The 16933-nt window shown below is 43.6% G+C and overlaps 2 protein-coding genes across 2 annotated transcripts; one reads left to right on the top strand and one right to left on the bottom strand.

The window, feature by feature from the left end:
- Nucleotides 1-411: 411 nt before the first annotated feature.
- nfe2l2a (nfe2 like bZIP transcription factor 2a) lies at nt 412-6903 on the top strand. Its single transcript, XM_080498219.1, has 5 exons — nt 412-586; nt 3441-3707; nt 3969-4061; nt 4173-4355; nt 5266-6903. The coding sequence occupies exons 1-5, from the start codon at nt 551-553 to the stop codon at nt 6508-6510; spliced, it is 1824 nt and encodes a 607-aa protein (XP_080354345.1). The 5' UTR covers nt 412-550; the 3' UTR covers nt 6511-6903.
- A 674-nt stretch (nt 6904-7577) lies between these two features.
- hnrnpa3 (heterogeneous nuclear ribonucleoprotein A3) lies at nt 7578-15874 on the bottom strand. The gene is made up of 11 exons (XM_080498336.1): nt 15744-15874; nt 13437-13559; nt 13198-13344; nt 12901-13111; nt 11760-11849; nt 11571-11651; nt 10899-10952; nt 10604-10744; nt 10391-10507; nt 10209-10308; nt 7578-8711 (listed from the first exon to the last, which is right to left on the bottom strand). Exons 1-10 carry the CDS (start codon nt 15747-15749, stop codon nt 10226-10228), a joined length of 1053 nt encoding a protein of 350 aa, XP_080354462.1. The 5' UTR covers nt 15750-15874; the 3' UTR covers nt 7578-8711; nt 10209-10225.
- Between the last annotated feature and the right edge of the window lie 1059 nt (nt 15875-16933).

The following is a 16933-nucleotide window of genomic DNA, read 5'->3' as shown; positions in this document are numbered from 1 at the left end:
ATGCACCACCAAAAAAATAAAAAATAAATGTCTACGACTGCGTTCAAACAAAGATGTTGAAAACAAGTTTTACTTGTTTATGATCGGACCTAATCTATGGCAACTATTAATAAGGCTTTCATTTGATATCTCGTCGATCTTTATTTATTTAGGAGCACTTTTAATGGAGGCACTAAAATGTGTTGGGTAAGGCTGCTCGGGCTGATGATGAAAAAAGCAGTGAGGTCCGCTCCCCGTCAGCCCGGCGCGCTGCGGCGCACCGGACGCGCACGCAGGCGCGTACTATCTCTCCAGCCTCATAGGCCGGTGAGAGGGGGACGATCCCGGCGCTGCAGCCCCAGTGGGCAGGGCCTGCCGGTCCGTCGTGTTGGTGTGATCTGGAGGAGGCAACATTTCCCCCCGAGCTCTGCTTCTGTGACGGACTGTGGACCGCTCGCCATCTTACCTGCTATTTTGAGGGAATAACGCACACATTTATTGGCCATAAGGCGGGTTTTTTTTTTTTTTTTTTTTTATTATTATTATTTATTTAACAAGACAAATCTCCACGATGCTGGAAATGGAGGCGATGCACTCCAGTCAACAGGTAAATAAAGAGTTTGCCTTATGTGACCGCTTGAAAAGACACATTGGCTGTGAACTTCCCTTTTTATACAATCTACTGGTGGGGAAACTGTCCAGATCAACTTTTTATTTGTAAATATATCCAATCGAACCGCTGTCACACAATGACAGTCTTATTAAGGCGTAGTTAAGTTTGTCTAATGTTGAAATGTCCACTGAGGTGCTGCCAGTCGCAAAGGAAATAAGAGAGTATTTGGCTGTGTTTATTAACAGATATTAGAGTCGCTTTCGGTTCTGCAAGTCATCCACTTGTGACGTTTTCCCCCCGACAGGAAATCAAATACAATATAAACTAGAAATGAGCCAAACGTCCACGTTTTGTTTTTTCTTATTAATAAAAAAAAAGACATCCGTCTATTTCGTCCTCTTAAGTTCGGCATTCAAAATACCTGGAGCCTTGTCAGTTTTTTTTTTCTTTCTCGAAGCTGCTTTCCTCCGCCTCCCTCTTCTCTCAAGCATGTGATCCCATATCTGATTTAGAGAAGCCTCAAACCACCACAAACACGTTCTTTACGGGATATATTCTTGCCTCTATCCTTGCTGTGTGCTTGTCTATTCCAGTCATGTGAAATAACCACAAAGAGTCGAGTCCAGACATGTTTTCCCCCCCACCTCGAGTTTCTTATTTTATTTTCTCTGGCTGAAATATTGAACTGAGTTGAACTTTTATAATGCCAGAGTTTGTGTAGTTGTTTTAAGACTGTCGTGAGGGAAGGGGGGGTCAGTGTGAGTCCAGTGATGACTGATGAGGGGGGCTGGTTTGCAGCTGTGTTTCATCATCCATGGCCAAGGGTGAATGTCCACTGAAATGTGATGAAAGTAAGTGGAGAAAACCAGCAGAGGCAGGTCCCCTCTGAGGCCCTTGTGTAGAGAGGTAAATGAACAACCCACATTGGAAGCACATACACAGAGACACACACTGTCAGAATTAGCCATTAAAGTCGACTTTCTGTCGTCATCTTTGAATTTCTGGTGTTCTCTGTCGGCTTTTTGTTTGTAATTCAAACTCCCGAGCTTGTCTGGCTACATATTTTCATACTGGCTGCCTTGACAGATGAGGCTGGGAAATGTGACTTGTTTTTCGAGATAGTTTCCTCATACTGGTGCCAATCCCAGTCTCGTGACAGCTTTAAAAAAAAAAAAAAAAACGATAGCATACCTGAACATAAACACGTCCACACTTGACAATCCTGTTTGTGGTCATTTCCAAATATGCCCTGAATAACAAGCTGCTTGTGTTGGGTTTCGTGGGAGTAGGCTTCATGGGTTGACAGTGAAAGTGTGAATCGAAGTGGCATTATGTAAGCAGGTGCCCTTTTTTTAGACATGTGATTAATTTGTGAAGGGGCTTGTATGACCTGTCTGATGAGCTGACAAGGTGTGACCAACAGACAAAAGGCGTTGTTTTTTTTTAGCTTTGAAAACATCAATGACCTCAAGACATGTCTTCCCACACAAACGTTTTAGGTGGCTTCCTCATTCCGACAGAGGCTATAATTTCTTGTTGTGTGCTCACCTCTCTGTTGGTGCTTTATGGTAGGCAGCCTTGGCAATGTCTAATCTGTTAGTGGTCACGCTGCTGATGCAACACTGAGGCAAAGAGGGTTAGAGGGTTTTTATTTTCCAGTGCTACATGCTGTAGTCAGAAGAACTTGTCAACAATAGCCTAATATACGTCTAGCTGGACTGGTATAACAATGATCTTAGACTATAAAGAGTCACAAAACGCCACATTTCTATTTATTAAATCAGATCAGCTGAGCCAACATTATCTTAATGGCATTCTCTAAACAGTTTCACATCCTCATGATCGTGCATTGTTCTTCTTTGTGCTTCATTCTCCCCTCACTTCCCTATTAGCTTCCTTTAGGCTGAGTCTGCCCATGTCCTTATAACTTAGTATAAAGTTGCTTTGCTCATGAGTTATGTTCATACCCCAGTATGGGGAACAAACAAGTCACATGCTCACATGGTTTCTCCCTGAACAAGTATCTTTGGTTTATGCAACACAGCGGGGCTTTGAGAAATGGTTTCCTTCTGTAAATAATTCCAGTAAAAGGCCCAAAAAGAGAGCAGCACTATTCATCTTAGCCTTTCTTGTTTATAAAGAGGAGTTTCAATTGGCTCGTGAGGATATAGTGTTATAATCCTGTCATCGTTGTGGTTTTGCTGAATCTAATCTTGTTCACGGCGCTCAGCCTGTGAACCCTTGAGACAAATGTACTTATTTACTCAATAGTGTTAGCGGGGAATTTAAGAACCATAATCTCAGTAGCGAAGCCAAAATGTAACATAGATTTTATTTGACGAGGCTCATAATATTATAGTGTTATGACATAGCCCCTAAGGATGTGGCTTAATATCCCTTTTCCTCCCTGATGTCCCGATTTCATAATTGTGGTTCAGTACAAGTGGTTTAGTCTGAAATGAGCATTTGTACCATAGAGTACAAAATACCAGGCTGCCAAAGGATGACACGCAGCGTCACACCTCAGGATAATTGAATGGGTAACGATTTCTTTACCGGTAAAGAGTATCAGGTGAGGATACGTGTCTTCAGCTGGTGTGTGGTGGCAACAGGGGAATGAGAGAATCGCATTCATTATTCATGCGGCTTCTCCCCCTTGACATTAGTGCCAGTGATGTTGTCAGTGAGCAGATACTGAGGGACAGGGCAGGGTGTGGCAAGTGCAACAGCCACGCTTCGCAGCAGGGAGGCTCTTTTCTTCCTCCAGCCAGCGGGCTGCATTATCGCCACTGGACAGCATGGCTGGCTGCTCACGGCTCCCTGAACCGGTCCGCGTTTGTCTTTCCAGGACATGGACTTGATTGACATACTGTGGAAGCAGGACATCGATCTGGGTGCCAGGCGGGAGGTGTTCGACTATAACCACCGTCAGAAGGAGCATGAGCTGCAGAGGCAGCGGGAGCTGGAGGAGGAGAAGAGGCTGCATTTGCTCCGGGAGCAGGAGAAGGCCCTGCTGGCACAGCTGCAGCTAGACGAGGAGACTGGGGAGTACATACCACGCCCGCCGCCGAGCGTCCCGCTGCAGACGGCCATCTCACCTCTCGAGGTTACGCAGGTATGTGCACATGCCAACATCGCTCATGTCAGAAGAGAGCCACTCCCACCTTTGCTTGATAGGCTGCGGCCCTTGTAGCTGCGTTGCCGCCTCATTCGGTGTAATTACAGCCACACAGGTGGGTCTGTAGTTTTGCATGGGCGTCGTTGCGCCAAAGCGTTTTCACCAGAGAGCTAAGGTTAAACAAAAAAAAAAAAGAAGGAAGTATTAAACTAAGAAGAGTAATTATTACATTTAACAGCAAGTCAACTTCTTTTGCAGAATGTGGGCTTCAGAGGGGAAAGTGATGCAGGCATGTCCTTCGATGAATGTTTGCTGCTATTGGCTGAGACGTTTCCTTTAGCAGAAACAGAGGTAAGAATATTGAAATATCATTAAAATCAAGAATTTTTTTTATTTTTTTTTTTTAAACGAAATGGCTCTAAGGCATGTTTAAACCGTGTTACACATGTTGTTGCCTTACAGAATACCCCAGTTTGCCTGGAAGCACCTGCTTCATCATCCATCAGCAACAACATGATGATGTCACCTGAGCAGCCGGCTCTGTCGCCGGCCGCCATCGCTCCAGGCCAGCTGCCTCCAACGCAGAGGATGTCTCCGGACGTCGAGCAGGCGTGGATGGAGCTGTGGTCCCTTCCTGAGCTACAGGTATGGTTTCTGCACCCGACGGCTTGGTGGTCTGCATGAAACAGACACCCGAAGAATGCACGAGTGGCCTGGCAATGGAGGACAGATGCTTTATTGTCTGGCCGGTAAGAGACGGGGTCTCATTCAAACAAGGCAAGCGCACGCAGTCCTGTGACGAGGTTTCATTATTAAGACCTATAAAACCTTTAGAGGAGTAAGTACCTAAGACGTGGTGGAGGCTTTATCATTAATATCCACTATTGTGAGATGAATCTCTCAGATATGAGGTGTGGCAATCCCCGAATTATCCCTCACTGGCTGAAAGGTGAAGATTTGTGTCGAGTAGCTTTCAGCTGCAGCTTATCAGTGATGGTTCACCTCATATTTGCATTGGCTGGTGGGCGGAAACAGTGTGCCCTTATTTGCCTCGACCTCTCGCCAGCTTACCAGAGTGGACTGAACTCCAATCTGAACCATAAAAAAAGCAATGGATCACTTTTATGGCAAGCGAGCTCCGCCACATAAAAGAGAAAGGTTTTCTGTCCAATGTGTCTCAGCACTGCATAATGGAGACAGACTTGTCCATCACCAGGATGCTGAAAGCTTTCAACAACTGCATATCTCGTTGTCAACAATAACCAGCTCTACCAGTGCTCATCTGTGAAATATCAGTCAATGGGAACAACTGCATGGCTCGTTGGGACAAAGCCATGGCACCTACTACCTTTCTGATACAAGAGATTAGGAACAATTATTCTCATGTTTGCGCCATCTTAAGATAACAAACTTTTCTTGGAAGCCACTTTAGGTGCAATTCCAAGCCCGTATTGACTGCTTTTTCTAATGTACTGTAAACAAAACAAAGTTGATGACTTCTATGATTTATGCTGTTTATTTTAATGACCTTGTATCCGTCTGGTTTGTTTCACAGCAATGCCTGAACATGCCAATGGAGGACACTTCAGAAACCACAACCTATCCTCTTCTAAACAGACCTGAAGTGCAGAATCCAAACTTCCCCTTTTACCCCATGACCAATATCACAGATGAGAAAACAAACTGTTTGAATGTTGGTCCCGCAGAGTTTATAAATGCATTTGAAGGCTCCGTTCCCTCCATGGCTCAATCTGAGGATGTCGGCCAGATGAAGGTGGAGGCTCCTCAGCTAAATTGCAACTTTGGTGCAGACAGCTTCTGTGATGTATTTTATTCTGACACTCTGGTGGAAGAGAGCGGTGCCCAACACAGACTTGAAGGAAACGAAAGCGCCAACTTGTCCGATGTCCACAACAAGGCCCCGTTCACACCCATGGATGTATACAGCCTCTCACCCGGAGACCAATTTGACAGAGGCAAACAAAGCTTGCCAGAAGTGCCAGACTCTGATTCAGGAATATCGTCAAACGCAAGTCCAATTGCAAGTTCACCGCAGAAATCGGTGTATGGGAGTGGGTCCTTTGGCTACAGTGATTCAGAGATGGATGAGTTTGACCAAAACCCCGGGAGCGCAGAGTCTGACTACTCCGAGATGTTTTCCATTAATTTCCAACCTGATGATCTCGATCCGGCAATCTGTTTATCTGCACCAACTGGTCAGCCGCCACAGCAGGGGAAGAAAACCAAACAACACATGGCGGAGCTGGCAGAGGAGAGCGGCTATAACGGCGCTCCCTTCACCAAAGACAAGCAGAAGAGACGCTCCGATGTCCGTCTCTCTCGAGACGAGCAGCGGGCCAAGGCCCTTAAAATCCCTTTCACCGTCGAAATGATTATCAATCTGCCCGTCGACGACTTCAACGAGATGATGTCAAAGCAGGAGCTGAACGAGGCCCAGCTGGCCCTGGTCCGCGACATCCGCCGGCGTGGCAAGAACAAGGTGGCCGCCCAGAACTGTCGCAAACGCAAGATGGAGAACATTGTGGGTCTGGAGAGCGACTTGGATTCGCTGAAGGATGAGAAGGACCGTCTGCTGAGCGAGAAGAGAGAGTACATGACTAATCTGAAGGATATGAAGCGGCAGCTGAACAGCTTGTACCTGGAGGTCTTTGGCTTGCTGAGAGACGAGAAGGGGAACTCTTACTCCCCCTCAGACTACTCCCTCCAGCAGTCGACCGACGGCAGCATCTTTCTTGTTCCTCGCATTAAAAAGACATACAAGAGTGAAAACAACCACTAATCTTCGTAATATGGTACTGCATTATCCTAGTATACTATGCAATAACTTTGTAGTCCCTCAGCTTTAAAGCAGTCGTAGCTTGGCGGAACTATTGTATAGTTTTTGCTCACTTCTCTTGAATGTTGTAATATTTTTGATATTTTACTTTTGTACCGAGATTCTTTAACCAATAGCTTGTAAATACATTACTTGCCTTGATTGAGTTACTGTACTTGTATATACATTGTAAATATATTTCTGTACGCGAATGATTTGTTTCAATCACTGTTACTTGTTTTATATCTTTCCCTTTTTGATTTGCTGCATTTTTTTTTTAAATCCTGATTTCTGTGCCTTCAAATAAACTGTTCCTATAGCTATACGTCTTATTTTCTGAGAACAGAACATTGTGTGGTTTTCTGCAGCCACATCCTGCAGAAGATTGATGCCAGATGGATTTATAGTCTGAGGGTTAGTTACATAACTTACCACATGTTCAAGGCAGTTCTTGACTTGAAGCCTTTTATCAAGGGGCTTGCAAAAAAATAAATAAAAAAGGGGCCAAATAATTGAAATTTTGCATTGAAACAAAAGAGTCATTGGTTTAAACCGCTTGCGCAATCTGTTGGCCCTTCATTAGAGCTGGCGTGTTTGTACAGTAACCTAAATCTTTTAATTCTGTGGAAATCCTGCCCGACGGACTCACGCCCACTGCGTTCATTTTGACGCACAACAAAGACTACAATTGTTGGGTTACAGTGGAGTATGCTTAGTGCAAAGAATGCATGCCAACTTCACAATGGGCCGACGGGGAGGCATATTCAAAAGGCAAAGCCCTGCGCAATCGGTATGTCTCTTGCCTGCACTTTCACACAGATACTACCCTTTTGCCTGCCAAGCCCACTTTCTACGGGGGAACCAAACCGGTGAGCAGGTTAGCCAAGTCAAGGACTGTTGTGAACCAGTGAAATCAAACAATAAAAGTCTTTGATAAGCTTTACTACACAATAAAGGCAAACATGCACAGCTCAGCAAAACACACCCAATTCTATTTTTCTTCTTCCAGAAACAAAAGGCACTCGTTGCATTGAAAATACTTTTATTATAAAACAAGTCACATTTACATAATCAGCTTTAAAACCCACAACAGTTCATTGACGCCTGTGTGCTTTCACCAGTTTCACCTTGTTGATCAATATACTTCCCTCAAAGCTGACTTGCGTCAATGTGGACATGTGAATCTGTTTCCTAAGAATTTTAAAAAAAAGAAAAGTTCAAAAATACTTTGCAGTTTAAAAAAAGGAACAAAGCAAAATGTCGGTGGATCCTCATTTTTAGGGGAATCCTGCAAGACCTGTCTACTCCCTCGAATCATATCAAAAGTTAACGCTGTTCTTGGTTTTGAGACGTTAAACTGAAAATCACTGATCCTTGAACTTTGCATACAAGATTAATTAACCTTTAATACTTTGATATTGTATCGTGACACATTGTCATTTATTACCAGCAGTTTAAATGTTATCGCCATTGCCGTTTGTGTAGTTTATCTTCAGTGTTTTCCTGCCTGATAAGTTGAACAGCTCCTTTATTTTAAAGGCGCCTCTGACAAGTGCAGGAAATCTAACAGTAATTACGATTCTGAAAACTGACCAAAAGTACTCCCATGACTGCAGTATATCCGTTTCTGTACACTTAAGATGTTTAAGGTAAAACATTTTTTTCGCATGAAATCAAAATGAAAAGGAATGACAAGTTTATAAATGGAATTCATTTTAATGCTGTATAACTCCCATCTGTGCTTCATTCATCGTGGGTGGGGGTCAATAGGTTTGATTCACAGTTGGGGTAGGCGTCGTCTGGACAAACTGGTCTACTGGTTGAACCACCCGCCTCCATCCGAGTGACATTTCAAACTCGGCCTGTTTTTGGAATTGCCTGAAGAGCCTCACTAAATGACCAACAATAAAATGAAACGTGTAAACCCATTTTCCTGAGAACGTATATAAAAGCAGCGTGAAGGACTCGAGCCGTTTTTTTGGTTCAACGGTGAACGTCGTCCTGCTCGGTTCAGCTTCGGACCCCCCATGGCTTGCACCTTGTAAAAAAATCACAATATGAGCAGCCTCGGATAATATTTCAAAAGATTCTTACCCATCCAGAACCTTCCATGTTATCAGGTCTTTACAGATTTTCAGCAAGAAGAGAATGCCTCTTTTCCACATCTGTAAATCAAGAAAAGTGGTTACTCTTACCTGCTCCATCTTCTTTAAGTCAGCCTTTGTGATATACTCACTCCCTTTCCTCGTTTATGTCTGAAATCTAGTGTTTGCGGGTAAATCTGCAGTATCTCTGCCTCAACGGGATCTCCAGTGTGTCCAGGACCTAGTCTTTCTTCGCTAGCACCAGCTGCCGGAGACTTTAGCTAGCCTTGAAAGAGGGATAGATGCTCACTACCAGGACCGACACTGCAAGCTTCCTCCGGGGCCGGTGCGCTCCATGCTGCCTTCTCCCTTCTCTGTCAAACTGCTGCCTGGTCCACTGTGCTGGGGCTGAAGGCGTCCTGTCCTGACAGTCATCTGCAATCTTCCACACTAGCGACGAGGGGGCCCCCGACTGCAGGTGTTCGAAGGCTCTTCTAATCCTAATGCTGAACGCAGGCATAAAAGGGGTGCACGGGCCCCTTCTCTAGGACTACCCAGTACTCCCTTTTTTATTGACTCTGGCACATGTAGACGCATACATCGTGAACATTTTCGGCAACAAATGCAAAACAATCAAGTCCGTGGTGGCACAAGTTCTGGACAGGCTTTGTTCGCTACACTTCATTCACAGTCAGTAGAAACAGATTAACAATTTATTCATCTTTTTTTTTTTTTTCTTCTGAACCAATGACGCACTGAACTTCATGTTACTTTACTACACAATTTTATTCGGTCTTTGACTGCTGAGGAAACTTCGAACAATCTAATTTGTCAGGAACAAAAAAGAAAAAGTGGGAATTTCCCCTGATTTCTAATCCAAACTGTACTCGTTTGACACTGTTACTATGAGGAAATTACACACTGTGCTTCACATACAAAATCAAAATACACTTGACATTTTTAAATTGAGCAATAAGTTGAGAAAAAAAAAAGAAGAAGGAATTATATCTCTTCTTGGGGGCCTGATATTTTCATACTATTGAACAAAGAACAGGTTAAAAGACAAAATGAGTGACTGGCAAGCAGAAATCTAACCCATGTATATATATATAAAAAAAGAAAAAAAAATTGATTGATACTTGACTTCAGATAGAAAAAAAAAGAAGAAACAAAACAAAAAAACAAAAAACAATTTACCGTTACCCCTGATACCATAGGCACAATACACACACTTCGGACGCACACAAAGTAAAATTGCTCAGTAGAGAAAACATCTATCACAATCAGGGAGGGGTATCATCTGCACTCATGTCTTGTGTGCACAGTCCTTCTTCCATAAACTTCTCCGATTTAGCTGCAGTAATGTCTGACTTGTGTGTTCCTCCTAACGCTCTCAGATGACTGCCTCAAAGTAACCTGCAGCTTTCCTGACAACTCCTTTGCTCACCTCCTCGCCTCTCCTGCTAAGAACTGAAGCCTGTTGAATGGATACAGGATAGAACACAGTTATTCTGCACTTTCATGGGCTCACTCTGTACTGTGCTACGAAGGTGGTGTGAAAAATGCTGGAAAACTTACCGAAAACATGAATTGACTTAATATCGCCGGGAGCCGTAGCCACCGCCGCCTCCGCCGCTGCCACCACCACCACCTCCACCACCTCCAGAGCCGTAGCCACCTGTTAGGGCCACGGGATAGCGTCGTTACTCCACAGGAGAAACCCGATTGGAACACAGAGGGTTGCGAGAGGAAAAACTCACCACCGTAGGGTCCACCCGAGTTCCTGCCTCCAAAGTTGTTTCCCTTCATGGGACCATAGCTTGACTGCTGCCCACCGTAATTCCCAAAGTCGTTGTAATTTCCACCGCCTCCATACCCTGAGGATATTATAAACTTTAAATTTACTGACCCTGGAGTACCACGCTGCACGTTTCCGCCGCAGGCAAAATTTGGGGGCGTCGAAAAACACTCACCTCCGTCGTTGCCTCCGTAACCTCCATCGCAGCCGCCGCCAAACCCTCCACCCTGGTTGCCATACCCAGGACCTCCACCTCCGTAGCCCCCTCCTCGGCTGCCTCCGTAACCTGGCCCACCGCCGTAATTCCCTCCGGGACCTTTTTGGGGAGCGACACAAAGACGCATGTTTACAACAGAAACAGTTCGCTGAGGACAAAACAGCCGCGGTGTAATGGAGCGTGCGTTATGAAAGTGGCACCAGCAGAAATAGGCCATCAGATTGCAGGAAGAAAAAAAAAGCCATCAGCTCACCATTGTCAAAATCATCCCCGTAGCCGCCACGCCCTCCTCCACCACCATAGCCACCTGGAACACAAAAGGTGAAATATGGATTCATGAAAACCGACCCCAAAGAAATCGAGGGAGGACTTGAAGAGATAAGACTTGTCTTGTGTTTGAAACATAAGCACTGACATAGGACAGCCAACAGTTCACAAATATTAATAATACACTTCTGGATTCTCAGACTTTAAATGTGACTGTTCGCCGCTCAACATTATCATTAGCTTCATGGAGAGAAGAACCTCCCCGCCACAGCAGAGCAGGTCGACCAACTGGTTCTACCAGACAGTTTTGGTCAACGAACACGGAACTGATCCAACACCAAAACTGGAGTTGTTGAGGAGGAGGAGGAGGAGGAGGAGGAGGAGGAAGTGCTTTACTTTGTTTGTCATGAATACAAACCTGATGTTAAATCCCCTTCTGGCACGGAGTCTCTCAAAAGTAAATAACGGCAGCGTTAAAACCGATACCGTACACTTTGGACTTTTAGATCAAAACAGTTTGATCTCATCTTCGGAGTTTGAGCTCAAATCAAAAATGCTTAAAGCAACACGACCACCGTTTACACAGTGAAATGTGTTTGCGCTGCTGTGGTTACAAGTCTCTTGAGAACTTTCATTCGAAATGCAAAATGCCATTCACCTCGGCCAAAGTTGCCACTGCCGCCGCCTCCTCCAAAGTTGCTGCCCCTGTCCATGAAGTTTCCCGATCCGCCGCTCCTGCCTGACGTAAGAGGTGTCAGGTTGGAGACATTTATCATGCGAGTGAAGTGTCGTCAAGTTTAGAGTACACACAATGTCGTTCCATTTACTCATTTATTGGTTTGCTTACCCCGGCTACTCGACATAGCACTCATTTCCTGTTTGGACAGCGCTTTCCTGACCTCACAGTTGTGGAAGTTGATCGTGTGGAATTTCTGGGCTTCAAAGGAAAAATAAACAAACTTAAAGGTGCAATGTTGAGGCTTTATGGACGTCACCGTGTGACGGAAATGTGGGCTAATAATAGAAACAAAGTGTCAAAAAATGTCAAATTCCTGATGCCACAAGGTGGCACTGTTGACTGTGAATGGACATTAGCATATGCATGTATCCATTTCTAGGCAGATGACAGCATGCAGAGCAGGTCACTTCCTGTTTCATGGCGACGGGTTGATTTTCAGCGGGCCACCATGTTCACGTCCTTTTACTATTCCAGAAGATTTTGATAACTTTCCATCAGGAAGGCTTGTTGCATATACTGGTCATATTTCAGGATTCTTGGACTTACCCCCTAGGAGGAAATCGTCACAAAAAAATTCAGTTAACACAAAATGGTGCACTTCTTGTCCGACAGTACGAGTGTTAGTAACATTTTTGTGTGTCCCAATGTGCTTCATATCCCGACCAAACTTTATTATGTCACAAAGTGTGGGGCCTTGGTACATGAAAATATAATTCCACAAACTTTATTACCGATAGGTGACGCTATTAGTATTTCTTCAGACTGGGCTGGGATACAAACACTTTCATTTTCATGGCGGAATATTAAACATTCGCAGCGTCGCTACAGACACGCCCTCTGATGACAAGTCACCATTTTCTTCAGGTATCATTATAAACTTGTCTCAGTCAAAGGCCTGTTGTGTCAACTTGGCTAATTGCAGGTGTCCTGGACTTACCCTCTAATAGGAGTTTGTTACCACAATTTTACAGCTGACATCGAATGGCGTTTAGAGTTTGGGTGTCAGTGACATTTTTTCTTCTTTTTTTTAAAACAAAATTTAGCCGCTGTAGCTAAAATGTCCTGGCTGTAGGGGGCGCGATGGAGCCATTTTGCCACACGCGAACTTTAAGCACATTTAGGCACAAAAAAATATAACAATTCCTTGCATTCCTCAAATATTCAGTTACGCACAAATGTAGATTCAATTAAAACCTACATCACTAAAACACATGGATCAAGTGAACTTTGAGATGTTTGAACCACGTACCAACTATTTTGTCGACGGTGTCGTGATCGTCAAAAGAGACAAAGCAGAATCCTCGCTTCTTCCCTGTGGAGCGTTCTTCCATGATGTCGATGCACTCGATCTTTCCATACTTCTCAAAGTACTCTCGAATGTGGTACTCCTCGGTGTCTTCCTTGATACCACCGACGAAGATCTTCTTCACCGTGAGATGGGCGCCCGGTTTATTCGAGTCCTGGAGCAGAGCGGTCGGTGAGCACAGAGAACGTGGGGCTGCAAACGTAATCGCCTTCGGGCAAAGACCTTTTTATATTTTCTCACCTCTCTGGACACGGCTCTCTTTGGCTCAACAACCCGGCCGTCTACTTTATGAGGCCTCTCCTTCATGGCATCGTCCACTTCCAATACAGAGGAATAGGTCACAAAGCCGAACCCTCTTGATCTTTTGCTGTTGGGATCCCTCATGACCTAAAACCAACACAATGGCAGCAGGAGGTTTTTTTTAGGAGTTGAAAGGTAAGTGAGAGCATCTTTCGAATATTTATGAGGAAATTACAAACCACACAATCTGTGAGTGTTCCCCATTGTTCAAAATGGGCCCGCAAACTCTCCTCGGTGGTTTCGAAACTCAGACCCCCAATAAACAGCTTTCTGAGCTGCTCAGGTTCCTTAGAGTCACGGTCCTGGAAAATAAACAAGAAGAAAACAAACAAACAAACAAACAAATTAAGTGAGGGAAGCTGATTGTCCATGGCTGAGTCATGCTTAAGAACTTTGATCCTCCTCTGAAACAAACATTACACAAACATGTGACCTCAGCCTACTGATGGCACCGAGAGCCCTTCATTAGAAAATGTACATCTGCACTTTATCAAGAGACCATAGAAATTTCACTCACACTACTGCACTACATTTACTGTCTCTCAACAGCTCGTCCCAAATTCTATCCATCCTTGTCACTCAAAATGAAAAGCATCTTCATCTCCGCCTCCTGTCTTTTCCACAGTGCCATTGTCTCGAGACCATACGTTATAGTAAGGCATCTTCACTGGTGCCATGATTCGATTCCCACTATTTTGTCAACAATTCGATTCCACAATAACTGTTACACATCCTCAATTTTCTTTATAACTGCTCATGGCGAGCTATGACTATATATGTATTTACAACAGTAAATATTAAAACAGCATCAATACAGTGCACTTCATAAGAGAACACATTTAGCTTACGGACCACATCCTATGCGGTCTTTCTACTCTCTCCTGGCACCACTTTGCAATCTCCAATCTCTTTCAGGTGGCGTCTCCTGCTAAAGCTATAATCAACCTGTGTGCATCTTCCTCTACTCTTGTATGTCACCCTATGTTGCCCACTCTTCTGAAAATATGTGTTCACCACAGCAATTTCCATTGTCTGTGCAAAGTCCACAACTATCTGTCATTCTGCATTCCGATCTTCCACACCATGCCTGCCATGCTTCTCTCCATCTCCCGTTTCCTTCACCAATAAGACACTGGGATTCTGCTCCAATCACCACTCTCTCCTCCATGGTGACACCTTCGATCACTTCATCCATCTTCCTCCAGAATCTTTCTTTCTCATACTGGCAACCAGCACATGGTGAATAACTTGCATTGACAATGTTCAGGATGGTACCCTCAACTTCCACCTTCAAACTCATGATCCTGGCTGACACTCTTCACAAACTTTGATTTTTATTTTTTTTAACAGTACACCTTCTCTGTTTCTCTTCACCATGGTGGAAGAGTTTGACTCCACCTCTGATGCTTTTGGCCTCACCTACCTCCCATCTCTTCCCATGAACACACAAAATAGCTACCTTCCACCTTTACAAGTCATTGTCTCTCCATTCAGAGTCCCTACTGTAACCTCCCCACTCCCGCCCTTCCTTTTCTCTTGCTGTCCCTTAACACGCCTTCCTCCTCGATTCTATTGCCTACAGAAACATGAAGACATTTTGATGAATGTATGGTTTAATCAAATAAGACCCTGTTAAATTCAGAATGCATCAGGCATTCAATATATCTGAAGGTTGACTCTCTTCAGGACAATCCAGTCCAGATCAAATTGATCAGTGTTGGATCTTTAATCTGAAGCAGGTTTAATGTGGTCTACATTTAGGAAAAAATGGCTAAAAGTGTAGTAGTTATATCATTATTTTGGATTCGGTGTTTGTACGTTGAGAACTGGAGTCGCAGAGTCCTGGATTGTGTGTAAGGTGGTATTGTGGTTTTTCCTACAGCGTGTCACTGTGACACCATTCTGCAGCATGGAGAATCGCCAGGGTGGACAATGTGCCTCTGGGCGCTGCAAATACAAACCAATTAAAACAGGCTCCATTAATAATAAACGCCTTTATCCAGACTGTATGCGCAGATAAATGTAGTGGTCAAGTAGTTAAGTGGTTTATGCATGAATTCATGCATTTTAGGATACAAAGTCGTCAGGCTGAGGCCTTCGGTCACACCGCGTTAGCCCGAGGCTAGCATTTAGCTTTAACAGCTGAGGTGATTTTCAACAAAACCGTCAACATTTACACTGTTATTATGGGGACAACCTTAACGCATTCGTGTTGTGTTCGTAAGGGTTATGCAAACTCAAGACGAGAGACGCTTAAAACAGTGATAAACGGGAGTACAGTAAACCCTGCTATCCAATGCTAACAGCAGCTAGCCAGTTCGCTTTCAGTCATTGAGCTGCCGCGGTCCATTAAAGCTGCACAACACGGCGCGAATCACAATGCAACACGATGCGAACACTCAATACTGGCAGATAGAAGGGACAAAGTAACGTTGGCTTTACTGAATTTTGGATACAACAATGTTTTATTTGTCCCTCCACCTCACCTCCATTTTGCAGATGTTCACGGACGCAGTTCTTCTTCTGCTGCTGGGCGATTTTTTTTTCAGCACGCGGATCTGATAGAAGTCACGTGACTGAACAAATCCTTCCACCGAAAAAAAAATTACATGAAACCCAAAAATAATTGTTATGCTTTTCTACGTGCAGGCGTTAAACGCGTCACCAATTATATTGGATCTAACTATAAAGTTATGTTTGTACAATTTGTCCTTATTTTCTGACTCCTCCTTCGAGCGAATGAAAAGATGACAATGCGCGCCACCTACTGGTCAAACAAGAAAACACCATGAGCAACCATTCAAACGTTACACCAATGACCTAAATTAAAATGATACATATTTTGAATTGATTAAAAAAAAAAAAAAAAACTTTTTTTCCACCTTAATCTGAGACATAAAAACAGCAACGGCACAATATAAACTACTTTTTAGCAACTCCATTCCAAAATATTCCTAGAACACAAAATACTTCAACACTAATTTGAAAAATAGTCAAACAGAAAGAAAAAACAAACTCTAAGCAGTGCCCATCTCAGCTCCAGAATAGAAGATTTATCAAGATCTTGATTTGCCACCCTCTTCCAAAATATAATATATACTGGCTGCTATAAATGTAAACAGTGCAGTGTTACGTATATGTATATGTGCATGTGTATGTATATGTGTTCACATGCCTGGGAAAATATCATTTAATAACGTTTAAGTCACAGCAGCAGTTGCTTTTTCTTCTTTTTAAAACATGTTTAAAGATATGGCTATACTTTCTGTGGCTGGGCTGCAATAGGGGCCAAAGAGAGATGCTGCAGTGCATCATTACCTACATGGTATCAACAACAAATTTACATTTTGTTGTAATTAGAGAGATTTAGAATAATGGTGAAAACATGTATCGGACTAACAAGCCCATTTCCAACAGCACTACTGACTGAAAAAAGTTCAATAAGATTTTGTTCACTGAAATTATGCAAGAAACAATTGTGACCCATAAAAATGTCACGATAGAGTTTGATGAAAATCTCAAAAAAACAAAAAAAAACAATCAGAGGGATGACCTCACCAGAAATGTATGAACTGTATTGTAAGATGTTGCTTAGTGCTTTAAAAGGACCTTTTACGATCAACAATTCTGAAATGTTTGTTTTTTTAACCTATTTTCATGGAGACACAATCTAAAA

This window comes from Blennius ocellaris, assembly GCF_963422515.1.
Source record: "Blennius ocellaris genome assembly, chromosome: 6".
Lineage (NCBI taxonomy): Eukaryota > Metazoa > Chordata > Actinopteri > Blenniiformes > Blenniidae > Blennius > Blennius ocellaris.
This window is presented reverse-complemented; position numbering and strand designations above follow the sequence as displayed.